Below are 19,028 nucleotides of genomic sequence, written 5' to 3'. Positions count from 1 at the left end.
TTCTGATTAGGAGCGATGGGTATGCCTATGATATTTTAACGTTGTGAGTATATTTTAAACATTTCTTTATTAACTTTAATATCCACAAAATGTGGTGACGCTGTACTTTGCATTTTACCCTGTAGGTTCACCTGATGGTGCGGCCTGAAGCCACGAAACCGGTCGTGTTTTAATAAACTACACTCAACACTTTTACCAGCGTTAAGCGGAGTTCTTCCTAACATCATGCATTGATCTGCCCAATGACGTTCCGCGTACGCGTCGTTTCGGCCCTCTCTGATAAGTTCCAGAGTCCGCAGTCGAGGCTATGTAAGCGGAAAACAGTGCCAGCTCCGACAGTCAGTGGTTTTACTCCTGACGACGATGGCAAAGACGGCCATCTAAAACTCGAGAATTTTATTCTTATTGACGCGGCTTGAAAACCGAGAATATTTTATTCTTACAACTGGTTTGTTCGTTGTTGTTGTTGTTGTTGTTGTGGTCTTCAGTCCAGAGACTGGTTTGATGCAGCTCTCCATGCTACTCTATGCTGTGCAGGCTTCTCCATCTCCCAGTACCTATTGCAACCTACATCCTTCTGAATCTGTTTAGTGTATTCATCTCTTGGTCTCCCTTTACGATTTTTTCGCTCCGCGCTGCCCACCAATACTAAATTGGTGATCCCTTGATGCCTCAGAATATTTCCTACCAATCAATCCCTTCTTCTAATCACGTTGTACCACAAATTTCTCTTCTCCCCATTTCTATTCAGTACCACCTCATTAGTTATTGATCTACCCATCTAACCTTCAGCATCTTTCTGTAGCACCACATTTCGAAAGCTTCTATTCTCTTCTTGTCTAACGTATTTATCGTCCACGTTTCACTTCCATACATGACTACAGTCCATACAAATACTTTCAGAAACGACTTCCTGACACTTAAATCTATACTCGATGTTAACAAATTTTTCATCTTCATAAACGCTTTGCTTCCCATTGCCAGTCTACATTTTTTACCCTCTCTACTTCGACCATCATCAGTTACTTTGCTCCCCAAATAGCAAAACTCCTTTACTACTTTAAGTGTCTCATTTCCTAATCTAATTCCCTCAGCATCTCCCGACTTAATTCGACTACATTCCATTATCCTCGTTTTGCTTTGTTGATGCTCATCTTATATCCTCCTCTCAAGACACTGTCCATTCCGTTCAGCTGCTCTTCCAGGTCCTTTGCTGTCTCTGACAGGATCACAATGTCATCGGCGAACAGTTCGCATAAGAACGGTGTGTTATACAAGATGGCACTTGATTCTCATATTTGTGGATTCTTGTTTGATAGACAGGCAGAGACTCCACACAGAGATCACTGTCATCTAACAGAGAAGTTCTGCACCACAGAACACAATGCTTGTTAGATGAAATACCAAGAGCTACACTATACTTAGATGTAACTTACTTAGACAGGCATGCCATGCAACAGTCTCTGCCAGTTGGAAGATTTCAGTGGCTGTTCGATAAGGAAGGTCGAACTGGTTAAGTTCAAAAATGTGATGTGATTTCCCAGTAGTCTGTATGATGCACACAGTGACTTGCTGCTTTGTCCAGAGCTACTAGTTCCAAGGAGTGGTTCCATCCTCAAGCTGACGAAGGCAGGTAATAAACAAGATATGTTATTCAGTACAGAAACGTCTATCAACGTCTGAGTTTGGGGCTGAAACATATTAGAATCACCAGCGTCATCTCCTTGCATCAGTCACGCTGGTCGAAGGAGTATTCAGATGCACCGAAAAGAGGGCTCTCACTGTGTGTGATTCTTATATAAAGCAAACGGTTCAATATTCAAACTTCTTGGATTCTTATAAAAAAATTTAAAAAAACTCTTATTATTCGAGTTCGCGAAAATTACAATTTTTATAATCTTTTATAACAAGTTTTTACCGAAAAATTTAGCCACCTTTAGATCTGAAGTTTTATAGAAAATTGCACATGGAGGAGTCTAGCGTGACACAATCTGTAATTATGACAAAGGGTACGCCAAAATCAGTATACACCAAATAAGACAATCACTGTTGTACCTGATTACCAGGTCAGTAGAGACACAATGTCATCAATAAAATCCATACTTGGGCATAACAGTATTTGTAGCCCAACGTTTCTATACAATCTGAATGCAAAATATGATGTGATGTGTCACTATTACAGAGGTTCAAAACAATCCATTCTTACACAAATATATGATATCATTGAAAACGTTGTACAACATTGTGTGAATAAGTATTTACATTAGAAGTGGCTTATCACAAACTAGCAGACAAATTTACCTCTACCACGTAGCAGCAGCGAACAACAGAGTCATAAGCCCCTGTCAGAGCAATCAGAACACTGACTAGTACTATGTGCTGAGACTTACAGGAAAACTACATACTACCATTTGGCACTGCAGTTCCAATATTTTAACTGGAGCAGTAGAATAACAGCATCAGTATAACGCAATGTGCACAGAAGGTAATAATAATAACTGCAGTTAAAGAAGTAGATATATCCCAGATAAAATTTAATGCTAATGTACATTGATATTTCAAAGCGACACAGTAATTATGAAATGTAATCCAGAATAGTAACCAAACATGTATTATCACTGATATTAACGAGTTAGGTGTAAGCAACCAAATACCTTCAAGTATCCAACATTAAATGATAAAAACTCGTACATTAATGAGGAATGAAGCTGAGACCCACCTGCCATAGGTGTTTTGGCGGCATATAAAGGCATTGCTTTCCAACATTAATAGCAACGTAGTTCGCATAGTGAATATTACAAATTAAAAATTCAATATTTTGGAAATAAATGTAAAATTTAAGGAAACTCCGAGAAATTCATTGTTTAGGGCATTGGGATGGGCATCATGGCGCAAGGAGTTATATTGCCAAGCCGTCCACTGTTTTCAATCAAGGATTAGTAGCTCTGGAGATCTACAATCTTTTGTCAGACTTTACAAAGTTTACTTATGTCAGTGTGTCTGTGTTGTACCTATAATAACTCCGCATGTACTGATTTCACTATGAGTTTACGAAACCTAATTTCGCTTAGTCAGAGTTACTTTACATGGATACATACAGCTGCATCTACTGACAAAGTATGAAGTAATCAGATGCCACATTTACACACTCAATGCGCCTGGCTAAGTATCCGATCCTTTTGGAATAACACCTCGAAACAAGGAGATTATCAGTCTGATGAAGGCTGATGCGAACTGTTCACAGACTGAGGAGTTTGTGGGTCTCAGATCGAAGATATATGCTTAACATACAAGTGTAGACACAGCTGCCACCCACATTTGGGCTAAGGTTGTACACTGTGAGCCGCCAATGGCTCTAGCGATCGACTGCTAGAAAGAGCGCCTGCTCAATGCTATTGCAGTGCCGTGTTCCCTCATGACCTCATGATATTCTGAACCACGTACTTATTTAATCACGAGAGCATGTTGTGCACACTATATAGCAACTGAAAGTTGGTCGGTGGTGCCACCATGACAAACAGTTCATCTGCATGGATGGGGTCAGAACATTTTTGTTCTAATACTATTTACATGGGTGATTGACAGTGGATGGGTATTTATTTGTAAATAGTGCATGTGTGGGCAAGTATATCGAATAATAATAAGGACCACGTGTCATCGGTATGTATGTGTGTATACTAAAATATTAGAAAACTAATCATAAAATAAATATTAAATATTTTCGCTATGTGAAATGCATTATATTGTTTCTTCTCCACTAATATTTGTTTTAATGCTCAAATAAATTACAAACATTGAGAGCAAGTCATCTCTTTTCCTTCAGACATGTCCAAATCGACAGTTGCCATATATACATAAAATTAAGGTCAGACACCCAATGATCTCTTCAGTGCAGACTAGAATACGCATAGGAATCGGCGAACTGCCGCGAGTAATGGAGATCATGGGCAAATGACACTCATTAGAAGTGTCCAAATAAGTTGAGACTTTGGGTCTGACGGCAGATGTGCTAGTGTAATCCGTGCAACTGCAATGATCACAGTGTCCAGATGGCTCAGTCGTCAGAACATCTGCCTAATAAGCCTCAATTGCTTATATGAGATCACATGTATCGTATAATTCAAATATAAAGTAGTACCCAGAAGCTTTATAAACATTGGTATTGACTGTTCCAATAATGGAAATTTACCTACGCCCCACCTAGATACAGTTCAACCAGACGAGTTTAAAACTGAATCTGAAGATCTGTAATACATAAGCAAGTGATCGTGGTACTCAATATGCATCAGAAAACGAAATTGGTATAAGTAATCGTCGGAGGCACTGAACAAACTGGAGTCATCAAGCCTTTGTATAATCATCTGAGCAAGCTGGGCCACAACTGCTGTAACTGGGCATTGATATCCTGGATACTAGCATTGAAATGGTGTTGGCATCTGAGTTGGTCCGACACAATTTCTGTCAGGGTCAGATCTTGGGAACTGCTGGCCTGAAGAGTGCCTAAACGTCATGCAGACAGTTCACAGCGACACATCTCTTGAAGGACAGATGCCTTGAATGGACGAGCACTGTCCCATTAGAAAATGTCACCATGATCCTGTTGCGTAAGAGGTAATACATGGGGGTGCAGGATGACTGTGATGACCACTGTGCTGCCAAAGTATCCTCAATCAGAACTACCTGAAGGCATGACGTGAAAAACATAGGAAAAATTGGATGTTTCCCGAGTTTCCTGTCATATTCGACAACGATGCTCATCAGAGGTGGTGCAGATACACAGTTCATCGCTGAACACAATGTGACGCCGTTATCAGCAGTCCATGCTTCCCATTCACGTCTTTCATGTTGTAGTATTAATGTTCGGCTACTCATGAGTGGTAATTCCCGAGTCCGCATCGTGCTAGTCTCTAGGCAATCGTGTGGGATGACACAGAACGACGCAAGGCATCCTCTACTTGTTCTCAAATGCCAGGAGAGAAAATTAAGGGGTTAAAATGTGTTTGGTGCACAATGCTACGATCCCCCTTGTGGTAGTCAGATGAAGTCGGCCAGAACATTAACAACCAGAATGCCTGCCCTCACATTCCCATGCAGCACATCGTCAGGACACCGTTGTAACTGAATGCCCCACAAATCTGGATACTGCGTGATTCGGCCAGTTGTCGAAATGAAGAGCCACAATGAAACACTGTTCAAACTCTTTCAGGTGCTGATAATACTGCCTCAGACGAGTATGCAGCATCTCAGTGTCGTTCACAGTGATCACTCAACATATCGTACTGTCATCAGACCTGCTACAGGGAACTGCAACTGTAATCATGTACATGTTCGATGATGGCGTACGAGTACAGAGTTACATCTGACCACATCTTTTTCATGCCTAACTTTTCTTGGCAGACATTGTAAGTATCTCTGATGTTAAGATTACCTTCATGATCTAAATGTAATGTAGAATTGCTGTTACTTAATGAGGTGTTCACATGTATTTGATTATTCTCCTTGCTTCCTTTCTAAGAGTAATCACAAATGGATTTGTTTACTTACTATCATCAGAGAGAGGTTCGGTTGATAGGTAGTGTAATGCTCAACAATTTGTCTCCTTTCATGATTTTCCTGGGAACTCGGTGTTGTGGATGGTAGTTCCAAATGATATGCACATCATGATGTGCGTTAATCTAACATAGATGTAGAGTAAATCCAAACTCCACAGACAAAATTCTGAAGCTTGTTCATGACTATTTTCTGAGGTTTTTTGTGTAGGGGCGCTTTATTTCCCGTGGCTTGTAACGGAATAATAATTTAATTACGATTTATTCTATTTGTTACCACAGTTGACTTCGTTTTAGTGAAAATACCTTCACAACAGAGAAAATACTAGTAATATGCAATCACCAAAACGCATAACACAAAGTAATGCACAGAGTAATGCAACAACCCTCAGATGAGCTGGTACCGTACTGTGGTTTGTGTTGCTATGGGAACAGCACAGCAGTAGAGACATAGTTCCCCTCTTCCATTACATTCAGTGAACCCATACACGAGATACACATAGTATACTGCGTAGTAGTTGTTGTGGACTGAGAGCGTCCATTTTGATGAAAATCTCGCTGCCGCTAAGACTAATAAAGGTGAATCTGGTAGAATGGAAGCATGAGTTCTAGGGCAGCACACACATAGTGAAAGTAACGTGGAATACTGAATAGTAAAACATATTACTCAACATTGGTAACGCTAGTTACAGTAACTGTAGAATGTAGGTGTAATGTATTTGTCCTGCGTTGACTATAGTTCCATGAAGAAAAACTAAATAAAGTTCTCTGGAGTAAAGTAGGAAGAAAACTATACGAAGAACAGTCCCAAACTAATAGTACTCATAACTTTTGCTCTTTGGGGCCCGCAGTGCAAAATATGTCTTTTAATGACATGATTATTTATGAATAATATCCAGCTACACTGCTGTGTAAGTTGTTTATATTTTATCTCATTCACAATCAGCCCATTTCAGCAAATTGCCATCGTCAGGTGCTCTGTACATATATAGATAAGCTATGGTCTTAATATAATGGTTTTGCAACTATGATCTGATATTTTAATTTTCATAAAAAAACCATCAACATGACTGAAATTACTTTCAATGACCAAAGACAAAAATTATTGGATAAAGAATTAAAGTATACTATCGAATCTAGATTCCACAATAGTGTACAAAAGAAACTAATAGCATCTGCAAAAGTAGCGCTAGACTTTACAAACTTACCCATAAAACAACAGAATGAAATTACTATCAAAATAGCTAAACCAACAGCAAGAGAGCTCAAAATCAGGAAAACCTATAACAAAACACTATGCCAAATTAATAAAAAATTTACGAATAACAATTCCCTAGCAATTAAGTCAGATAAAGGCAATAGTCTAGTTATCATCAACAAAAATGATTACATACAAGAAGTTAACGATTTCTTCGGAAGCAATGGTATCACACAAATCAATAGAAAACCCACAAACAAATTTGTAGCCCAAACCAAGAAAACCATAAAAGCATGTCATACAATACTTGCAGAATATGAAAATGGAACATGTATACCCTTGAACCCCTGCACAACAAAGATCCGTGGACACCCTAAGATACATAAACAATTCGTTCCTATATGCCCTGTAATAGACCATGTTAACAGTCCCACATATTACATAGGCAAGAAACTAAACAACCTCCTCAATAAATTTTAGACATGCAACAAAAAATATACAACAAGGAATTCTAAAACAGTAGCTAAAAAAATCAAGGACATAAAAATACCCCCAAATGTAAGATTTTTATCTTTTGACATTACTAACCTATACACCAACATCCCAATCCAGGAAACAATCGATTTCATAGAACAAAACCTACTCAAGTACACAAAAATCACAGTACGAGGCACTACAGGAATTTTGCAACTAACGAAACTTGTCTTACACCAAAATTACTTCGAGTCTGATAATAAAATATATACACAGAAAGATGGAGTCTCAATGGGATGTATTATTGCTGGAACCATAGATGACATATTTCTTAACAACTTGGAAGAAAAATTTTTTTAAACAAAAAACACAACTAATCAAACAATCATATACCGTTACAGATATGTAGTCGACACTTTAATGCTTATACAAGGTAACTTATCTGACATAGACGAAATACATAAAGCACTGAATCAATTACACCCCAAAATGAAATTCACCATAGAACACGAAACTAACAAAACAATGAACTTCCTCGACCTAACTATTAAGAACACGAACAGCAAACATTGCTTCCAAATTTACAGGAAACCTACCATAACAGAATGTATTATCAATGCACGCTCATGTCATCCAAAAGCCCACGAACTCGCATTCTTCCACACAATGCTGAAAAGATTAATAACCTTACCACTAGAGGACGAAGCAATCCAGAGGGAAATAAAAATGTTAGAATACATAGCCCAGCAATACGATTATGACCCCAAAATTGTAACACAATTATACCACAATAAAACACAACATCAAAGGCACAATATACATAAAGAAATAACACTAAGCATACAAACAACGAAAAAGAAGAAAACAAAATACACAACCACGACCTATCTAGGAAACATCTCGAACAAAACTAACAAATTATTCAACAAATCCGACAACGCATTTGCACTTCAAAACATACACAGCCTCAAACACAAAATTCACAAAGGCATCTCGAAAACTCCCATACACAACAATCCCGGCATTTACAAAATTTCGTGTAATACATGTCAAAAATTCTACATAGGGCAAACTGGTACAAACTTCAAAATTAGATTTAAAGAGCACACCAGAGAAAGTGAAAACAACTCATCTACATTTTTCAACATTTATAAGCAGAAAAAAACACTATGTAAAACCCATAAACGAAGCACTAGAAATCCTCCATATTACGCAAAAGGGAACACTGTTGAACATCCTTGAGGAAATATATATTCACATGCATAAAAATATCGGAACACGTGAGGCAATACTGACCCTACGACTTATCTTAGAAGCTAGATTAAGGAAAGGCAAACCTACGTTTCTAGCATTTGTAGACTTAGAGAAAGCTTTTCACAATGTTGACTGGAATATTCTCTTTCAAATTCTGAAGGTGGCAGGAGTAAGATACAGGGAGCGAAAGGTTATTTACAATTTGTACAGAAACTAGATGGCAGTTATAAGAGTCGAGGGACATGAAAGGGAAGCAGTGCTTGGGAAGGGAGTGAGACAGGGTTGTAGCCTCTCCCTGATGTTATTCAATCTGTATATTGAGCAGAGCAGTGAAGGAAACAAAAGAAAAATTCGGAGTAGGTATTAAAATGCATGGAGAAGAAATAAAAACTTCAAGGTTCGCCGATGACATTGTAATTCTGTCAGAGACAGCAAAGGACTTAGAAGAGCAGTTGAACGGAATGGATAGTGTCTTGAGAGGAGGATATAAGATGAGCATCAACAAAGCAAAACGAGGATAATGGAATGTAGTCGAATTAAGTCGGGAGATGCTGAGGGAATTAGATTAGGAAATGAGACACTTAAAGTAGTAAAGGAGTTTTGCTATTTGGGGAGCAAAGTAACTGATGATGGTCGAAGTAGAGAGGGTAAAAAATGTAGACTGACAATGGGAAGCAAAGCGTTTCTGAAGAAGAGAAATTTGTTAACATCAAATATAGATTTAAGTGTCAGGAAGTCGTTTCTGAAAGTATTTGTATGGAGTGTAGCCATGTATGGAAGTGAAACGTGGACGATAAATAGTTTGGACATGAAGAGAATAGAAGCCTTCGAAATGTGGTGCTACAGAAGAATGCTGAAGATTAGATGGGTAGATCACATAACTAACGAGGAATTATTGAATAGGATTGGGGAGAAGAGAAGTTTGTGGCACAAATTGACTAGAAGAAGGGATCAGTTGGTAGGACATGTTCTGAGGCATCAAAGGATCACCAATTTAGTACTGGAGGGCAGCATGGAGGGTAAAAATCGTAGAGGGAGACCAAGAGATGAATACAATAAGCAGATTCAGAAGGATGTAGGTTGTGGTAGGTACTGAGAGATGAAGAAGCTTGCACAGTATAGAGTAGCATGGAGAGCTGCATCAAACCAGTCTCAGGACTGAAGACCGCAACAACAAAACAACAACAGAAACCCAACAAATTTAATGAACGAACAAACCAGCCTAAGGCACAAAAAGCATATAGAAAACTTTATTCACATTACAAATCGGGAAAACGGGTAGAACAATAATATCAGTGACTCTTAAACAACACATATCCATAGTAACAGCGATAACATGAGTAGTGTTAAACAGAGACAGGACAACAACATAAATCATAGACAACAACAATTATTACGAAAAATTAAAAAGTAAAATAAAACTATAACTTCAAGCAAAAACATAATTAGAAACAAACCTAAATGGAAAAAAAACAATATTTATAATGGTAACCATGTAAACATGTAACATCGCTGACCCACTGTCATCCAACTGGAAAACAAAAAATATCTGATATACATCTCCACTCTACACCTGGGAGAAAGTAATAATTCCAAAACAGACAGGACTTGACAGCAACGATGTTACGTGTAAGGTAAAACACCTAATGATATATTATAAATTTTCAGATCATAGTTACAAAACCATTGTATTAAGACCATCGCTTATCTATGTATTTACAGAGCACCTGACGATGGCCATTTGCTGAAATGGGCTCATAGTGAATGAGGTAAAATATAAACAGCTTACATAGGAGTGTAGCTGGATATTATACATAAATAAATAATATAGTATTCATTTAAATCTCTATCCACAATACATCTATCCACTGTTCTGTTTCTACTGAAGACTAACCACTGCCTCTCTACCGGCCACTGTTTCTGTCTCACATGACAACTTGAAAACGAAGACATGACGCACGTTCTGCAGGAACTCCGTAGGAAGACTCGGACTGTTAACTAGGGGCTGAGAGCTTCTGTTCGTGCACCGCTGCTTAAGCGCACTTCTCTCTTCCTAATGGAGCTACCGATCGGGGGGGGGGGGGGGGGGCGTGATTCTCGTGGGCAGCGTGATTGGTTTGAGCGCAGAAATGTTCCTGCTGTGGACGAACGAACACGGCATTTCTGGTACCAGCTGAAGCAAAACTCTTCTTGTAAGGTATCTCAGTACACCACAATGACAGTAATCCTATTGTTTATGCTGCAGTGGCTCACTGTTACAACCATACTGCTGGTAAATCAAATTCAAGACAGAATCGAGCGGCCCCTCCCGCCGGAGGTTCGAGTCCTCCCTCGGGCATGGGGATGTGTGTTGTTCTTAGCATAAGTTAGTTTAAGTAGTGTGTAAGTCTAGGGACCGATGACCTCAGCAGTTTAGTCCCTTAGTAATTCACACTAAGGAACATTTCAACAGAATCGAGCAGTAGTGAACGCAAGCGCGACGGAAAATATTAAAGTGTCCACAATATTTGTCAACTGTAAGTATTGTGAGTGAGCAGCAGAGGTGTATTTCTAAACATTACAGTAGAATGACGACCAGGCCTTTGTACCACTTTTAAAGCGGTTGCCGCTAATCGTCGTTGCAGTCGCCAAAAGATGCAAGATGGCTGCAACACGAAATTCAAAAATGGACGATGGTGCTGAGGGAATTTGAAAAACGAAAAATGCCACTGGCAACAGTTTCGAAAACCAACATGGTGGTAGTGGGAAATGCAAAAAATACTTCATGGCTGAACTAGTCGTGTTGTGTTAGTGGAAAATACAAAAAGCTCCAAGGCTCCGAAACTAATCTACTTTTGTTAGTGACCATTATGATGTCATGTACAAAAGTATCAGAGAACGATCTGAATTTTACACCACGTTCAAGAGTATCGAAATAATCTGTATTACTCATCAAAAATAGCTGATCATACACTCACATATTGCATAACATCCCACCTCTGTATTGTTTATCAAAAACATTTATATCATACATTGTATTGCATTGACAGTAAATTTCATCTTACTCTCTGTTTTATACTTCACTAAGAACTGCTCATGTCGAATACTGTGCTGTATCACTGATTACATTACCTCAGGTAAGCCTAAGATTCGAATGCCAATATAAATATGTATTTAGCTAAATAGTACAGACAATTTAGACATGGAAATATAGTTCTGGCACTTAATTTGCGAATCCACATTCATGTTTTAGGTGTCATGTGTAAGATACAAATTAATTGCGCTCTCCCAGTCGATAACAGTTATAGATCAGCAATTCAGACTGCCTATTTGTTTATGGTTACTGTCACCGTAGCCTGCTTAACATAATATTTTGGCCAACGTGTGTTTCCTACCGTTATGGGCTTGGTCAGTTCGTTTTTGTACATAGCTTCATTTAACCCTAAAATGATGTCACCCACCTGCTTTGAGTGTTACTTTTAGTGACATGTATGTTTTATTGTTATGGAAAGTAAGCATTATAGGAAAATGCTGAAATTAGCTGACGATGCAGTATTGTATTTCACATACACTCTTTTTTAATGAAGTCTAAAACAGACATGAAATTTACCAAAGAGACAATTTTTATTTATAGTAAGCCACATAAACACTTTATTTAGTGAAGTATAAAACAGAAATGAAATCTACTGAGGAGGGTGAACGGTATTTGACACAAACATTTTTTGTTAAGTATGAAACGAACAGACATTCACTGATTTTTAATTGAGTTTTTACTGAATTATTTGTGCTTACATATTTTTGATAAATAACACACGTGTGAAAGTTGTTAAACTCATTACATAATTTTTTATTGTGTGCACATACAGCATTTTGAAATTTACTGAAAAGGCTGTGCACTATTTCACATAAACATTTTTAATGCGTAATATAGAAGTGCAACATTCCACAATGTGTGTGTGTGTGTGTTTACATATTTTTGATGTATAATACAGATAGTTAAAACTACTTCTGAACATGGCGCAAAATTCTGTTCAGTTAGACAGTTTTGAACTTGACGCTATTTTACTAACTCAGGTGAAGGTTACACATTTTTGACAAATAGTACGTATCTGGAAATACCAGAAGTTTCACCCACTACATATTTTTGACAAATAATTCAAACCATTCCAATACTTTTCAACATGGTATAAAATAGAAGTCGATCAGAGACTTTTGAATGTGATACTATAATGGCCATTAGAACAAGTGAGCCATTTCTGCGATCTCTGATTTTTTTAATTCTAACTCAAGGTGACTAGTTCCACTATAATTTCTCGCCTCCACAATCCTGCATTTTTTTTAATTTCCTGCCAGTATCGTCTTGCATTTTCTGCCATCATCATTCTGCATTTTTGCATTTCCAACCAGTGCCATCTTACATTTTTTAAGTTTCTACCACTGCCACTGTCTTCTTCGACTTTCCATCAGCTGCAGCGGTGATTAGCGGGAGCCACTTCAACTGTGGCCCAAGACCACCTCACATATTCTACTTATGACACGTAGCGCATTCCGTCGTCGTCAGCACTTTTGTACAGATGTTTTCACTTTAATACAATTACAGTGATAAATAATGTTAAGAAAATAAAAGAAATCTAACCACCCTATAATCAGCAAGAGAGAATACAATTTGCATATCACCAAAATATTCGGACAGGATCCCTGAACAACCTCTGAAATTTTGTCAGTGCAGCTCGGATTCATCCTGTATATGCAATTTTGAAATTTATATGTTTCTTTGGTTTCACGATTTTTGTTAGTGTGTGATACGCCTACTAAACCCGCTGGGCAGAACAGGTAATTAGGATTGTGGAGATGGCCAAATAAGGTTGTGGTCAGTTTCACCTTCCAATTGTAATTTAATAACACTTTTACAACCAAAGCGGCAAATAACCGGACCTTTAGCGAATGCAACTCCTTCACGGCTAAAGGCCTCCAAACAAGAAATCTTAACGAATCAACAAGATAAAAATCCAATTAAGACAGCAATAAGGTAATTAAAGAAACATCACAGCAAAATAGATTGAACAAACATACGCAAGGTGCAGTACCAATGGCTGAAGCCCACAATTAAGTTTCTAAATTTTAAAATATATTACCATAATCTATTAAAGGCCGAAGGCCGCAATGTTTAAGCTTGAAAGATAATTTTAAGGATAAGGTTGCAAGACTGAAAGCCCACAATTACTTCTGCAAAATTTGTAAGAAAAAAAGAAAAAATAACCATAAGCCTTAAATTTTAAGTAGCTGACAACATAATTAAACACCGGTGATAAAGACAATAAAGACAACGGCACTCAGACGCCTCCAGAGAGGTCGGTCTGCCCGCGTTGACTTAGGCGAGATAGGTGGTGAGCTCAACTACACTTGATCCGTCGGAACCCAACCAGGGGACAGCCACGGTACGACCAACACAAAGACTTGCTTCCTATCAATCAGTACATGAGAACTTAAATAGGAAAGGTTACAAAAGTGATAATCCACAATGGAGTATGTATTACTTGTCAAAATTACTATGTTGGACAGCGACAACAGGTGAGGAAAGGACGCTGCCTGAAATTACGTTAATGGCCAGGGCAGGTAACCAGGACACAAACGGCCACTAGGTAGAAAATTCCGCTGGTACACTTGAATCTGAAATACGGTCAACCAATACAGTGAATTCCACCGCACGGCGGCTAAATTTCAGTAATACAAACACTCCGTGTTGCTCACGGGAAAATCTACCGAACAGCAAACCACCGAAACGAACCACGCAACATAAATGGACGTGGCTTGGTACTTAAAACACCACTCAACTTCGACGTCCTTGGTCGGTGAGCCCACGAAGCTCGTAGCCATCGGACGGCTCAACAAAGGCTCCGACACTGCGCAGGGGCTGCCAACAGACCCAGCCGACTGCACCGCACCGAGATAACAACTGACCAACTCTTCTCAGAATGCCGACAACAGTTCGAACAGTCATCAGTGGAAATAACACCAACTACACACACAACCAGACAAACACTTGCCCGAAGACCTGAACGATAGCTAAACACGCACGAAGACAATCGGGAGTCGAAGCGCGAGCGCGCGCGCACGCACGCGCGCTCCCCCCCCCCCCTCCCCCCCCCCCCACACACACACACAGAGAGAGAGAGAGAGAGAGAGAGAGAGAGAGAGAGAGAGAGAGAGCCGACTCATGAACAATCGGTGAGCCAAAACGCGTCGTCCGGTAGGACGACCGACCGACGATCCACCAAGACCGTGGCCCGCCTCAAGTGATGCTTGGCGGAAACAGTCGGGCGAGTCTCGTCGACGCAGACCTCACGGCTGCTCCAACCCGTCTGCACTAGTGCCGCATTGCAACTCCCCGACTGGCAGGTTCGGACAGCGCTCCAGACGCGTTCCAACTGACTGGCAGCCCGAACTCCTGACCCGAACTCCAAAACCTGAACTGGCTCACGACCATGGAGGTAAGAAGAGAGGGAGACGCCGTGACGTCACAGCTGCGAAGCTATGTGAAGCCGAGGGTAGCCATCTCAATCCGACCAAAACATTGCTGCTGTAAGCTTGTGTGCATAGGCTTGTCGCTCGCTTTTGGAAGGATTTTGCGCTATTATGGTGACTTGTGTGGTGTTCGGATGTACGAATCGTTCTGATTGTGATGCGAAATCGAGGGGAATAACATTTCATGTGTAAGTTGTCTCGTTAAGTGTGATTTTACAACTTCATTGTGAATGAACGTGGCCGGCCGAAGTGGCCGTGCGGTTAAAGGCGCTGCAGTCTGGAACCGCAAGACCGCTACGGTCGCAGGTTCGAATCCTGCCTCGGGCATGGATGTTTGTGCTGTCCTTAGGTTAGTTAGGTTTAACTAGTTCTAAGTTCTAGGGGACTAATGACCTCAGTAGTTGAGTCCCATAGTGCTCAGAGACATTTGAACCATTTTTTGAATGAACGTGTGCTACATCGGTACTTGTACTATAGCGTGTTTTTCTCCTGTATGATTTTAGATTTTCTAAAAATGAAAGTCGGAAAGCTCTGTGGGAGAATGCCGTGAGGAGGAAGAATTGGCGTGCGTCTAAATGGAGCACTATATGTTCTCAGCATTTCCGAGAAGAGGGTATAGACCGAACTTCCCTTTCAACAGTAAGGCTCCGAGAAAATGCTGTACCATCAGTTTTCCCTACACACCCAAAACATTTGCAAAAGGTATGTTAATTCAAAGAATTTAATTCTTAACTTTCAAGTTCACGTTTCAGTATAATACGTACGTATCGTCGATAATCGAAGTGTTGAGTAACTCACTTTGTCTTCACCATGTACCAAATTAAAAGCTAACACTACATTAACTGGCGTAAAGTATAGGCCTAAACAGGACACTGTGAAGATTTGCCATTCTATGTACCGTATTTCAGTAAATATTGGTGGTAATGAACAGTGTTTCCCAGTAGTGTAACGTAACTGAAATGTCCCAGTACGTATTACAAACAAGATGTATTTATGGGGCTTCGGAGGGAGGGTATAGCTAACCTAGTTTTCAGTTTCTATTATTTAGTTTGTGATAACGTTTATTACTGAATTAACAAAATTGTATCGTTTACATTGAAGGCTAGCTATTCGTAATATTACATTAAAAACTATTTTTAATCAGAAGAAACGCGGAATTTCGCCTTTACGAGATTTTATTTTAAATAAAAATTTTGAAACAACCAATCTGATGACGTTACATGCGTATATGGTGCAATTAGCGACTGTAATACACGCAGCGCTATAGCACACTGGCAATGTTTTGATCAGAGTGTCATGGCAGCGAGCCACGCCCCCATGGCTTCAAAACGTAGTACGGCTGGGATACGTAGCGCCATCTCCCCTTATTCTTACCTCCATGCTCACGACAGACAAAGACTGGGAAGAAATAGCAATCGAGCAAAGATGCTACAAGATGGGATATATCGATACGCGTGCTAACTTCGCTCACGGTCAGGCAAAGCAGAAACTTAGTGACAGTAGTAATTTAAATTAACGTAGTGAGGTGGATGCACGTTAAAAACAGGGTGCAAAATACATGATGGTGGGAACACGAGCCATGCACGGCTCAGTGTGTTAAATACAGTCAAAATTGTTTATGAAATTATCGTGAAATGAAAAACGAAACATAATTTATAAAGCCGCTGATCGCAAATTATGTCAGCCGCAGCATGTCTAAGAGAAAGATACGTAAAGAAACCGATAGAAAATGTAAGCAAGTACAAATTAACTAACAATTAACTGCAAAGACCACATGCTTATCTTCTTGCTTACGATTTATCAGTGATTCCCATACCTACTGTTCAAGTAATACTTAGTAATGTTTGCATCAGCGGCCCAAACCATTACGAAAGAATATGAATAGTAGTACCTTTGACAGAGGCTTCTGTTCTGTGGCAACTCGGATTCCGGTGATATCTACACTTCTGGAAATGGAAAAAAGAACACACTGACACCGGTGTGTCAGACCCACCATACTTGCTCCGGACACTGCAAGAGGGCTGTACAAGCAATGATCACACGCACGGCACAGCGGACACACCAGGAACCGCGGTGTTGGCCGTCGAATGGCGCTAGCTGCGCAGCATTTGTGCACCGCCGCCGTCAGTGTCAGACAGTTTGCCGTGGCATACGGAGCTCCATCGCAGTCTTTAACACTGGTAGCATGTCGCGACAGCGTGGACGTGAACCGTATGTGCAGTTGACGGACTTTGAGCGAGGGCGTATAGTGGGCATGCGGGAGGCCGGGTGGACGTACCGCCGAATTGCTCAACACGTGGGGCGTGAGGCCTCCACAGTACATCGATGTTGTCGCCAGTGGTCGGCGGAAGGTGCACGTGCCCGTCGACCTGGGACCGGACCGCAGCGACGCACGGATGCACGCCAAGACCGTAGGATCCTACGCAGTGCCGTAGGGGACCGCACCGCCACTTCCCAGCAAATTAGGGACACTGTTGCTCCTGGTGTATCGACGAGGACCATTCGCAACCGTCTCCATGAAGCTGGGCTACGGTCCCGCACACCGTTAGGCCGTCTTCCACTCACGCCCCAACATCGTGCAGCCCGCCTCCAGTGGTGTCGCGACAGGCGTGAATGGAGGGACGAATGGAGACGTGTCGTCTTCAGCGATGAGAGTCGCTTCTGCCTTGGTGCCAATGATGGTCGTATGCGTGTTTGGCGCCGTGCAGGTGAGCGCCACAATCAGGACTGCATACGACCGAGGCACACAGCGCCAACACCCGGCATCATGGTGTGGGGAGCGATCTCCTACACTGGCCGTACACCACTGGTGATCGTCGAGGGGACACTGAATAGTGCACGGTACATCCAAACCGTCATCGAACCCATCGTTCTACCATTCCCAGACCGGCAAGGGAACTTGCTGTTCCAACAGGACAATGCACGTCCGCATGTATCCCGTGCCACCCAACGTGCTCTAGAAGGTGTAAGTCAACTACCCTGGCCAGCAAGATCTCCGGATCTGTCCCCCATTGAGCATGTTTGGGACTGGATGAAGCGTCGTCTCACGCGGTCTGCACGTCCAGCACGAACGCTGGTCCAACTGAGGCGCCAGGTGGAAATGGCATGGCAAGCCGTTCCACAGGACTACATCCAGCATCTCTACGATCGTCTCCATGGGAGAATAGCAGCCTGCATTGCTGCGAAAGGTGGATATACACTGTACTAGTGCCGACATTGTGCATGCTCTGTTGCCTGTGTCTATGTGCCTGTGGTTCTGTCAGTGTGATCATGTGATGTATCTGACCCCAGGAATGTGTCAATAAAGTTTCCCCTTCCTGGGACAATGAATTCACGGTGTTCTTATTTCAATTTCCAGGAGTGTATGATGTTGGGCAGGTGCGGGTGAGGATATTACAAGACGAAGTGGTTGGCAGTTATGAGGAGACTGATATTCCTGTCTGCTTCGTACACAGACGGAGGATCTGGAGCAAAGTGTTTCCTCATAAGTGCTTCTTGAAATGGCATCTCCTTACAGAACCACATGTGCATCAGCCTTAAATAGAAGTAGGTGTTGTACAGTCGCTGCCAGAAATTCATACGGTCTGAGTACCCGAGCCACATATCCGGCATGAAGGCAGGGTTCATTGCGCTTCCGAAGTTGTAGTAGACGGACGAGGGTGCCGTCAGAGTCAGAAGCTTCACAACAGGAGGCGAGCCCATTTTGTGTACGAGTCCATAATAACACACGTAGATGAAGCCCTCCAGGATCTCAAGGTCATACGGTTCGCCAGACCTAGAAGTAAGAAGAATATTTATTTTATTTCTTTAGTATTTGGCAGAACTACAGGAAAAGGTGACATATGTAAAACAGAAAAATGAAATAGATCAAAAATACGAAAATATCAATAGACTAGTATAAAATTATGGTAAGAGAATTTCATAGTTTCATCGTAGATCTATAACCACAAATTCAACTTTGCAAGAGTCGTAGGAGAGACCTCCATGTACCAGTATCCTTCACGTCTTCATATTCGGCACTCTTGGATAATGTGATCTAGTGTTTCTTC

The 19,028-nt window shown here is 40.9% G+C and overlaps 1 protein-coding gene across 1 annotated transcript in view; it reads right to left on the bottom strand.

Moving 5' to 3' along the window:
• Window positions 1-19,028, bottom strand: part of LOC126455854 (putative UDP-glucuronosyltransferase ugt-47) — a 101,436-nt gene that overhangs the window by 26,509 nt on the left and 55,899 nt on the right. The window contains exon 3 of the mRNA XM_050091616.1: window positions 18,572-18,754. Within this exon, the coding sequence (XP_049947573.1) occupies window positions 18,572-18,754 (183 nt within the window). The remainder of the gene's footprint in view (window positions 1-18,571; window positions 18,755-19,028) is intronic.

The sequence above is a fragment of the Schistocerca serialis genome, chromosome 2 (assembly GCF_023864345.2).
Source record: "Schistocerca serialis cubense isolate TAMUIC-IGC-003099 chromosome 2, iqSchSeri2.2, whole genome shotgun sequence".
NCBI lineage: Eukaryota > Metazoa > Arthropoda > Insecta > Orthoptera > Acrididae > Schistocerca > Schistocerca serialis.
The sequence above is the reverse complement of the archived record's forward strand: the minus strand, read 5'-3'. Positions and strand labels throughout refer to the sequence as shown.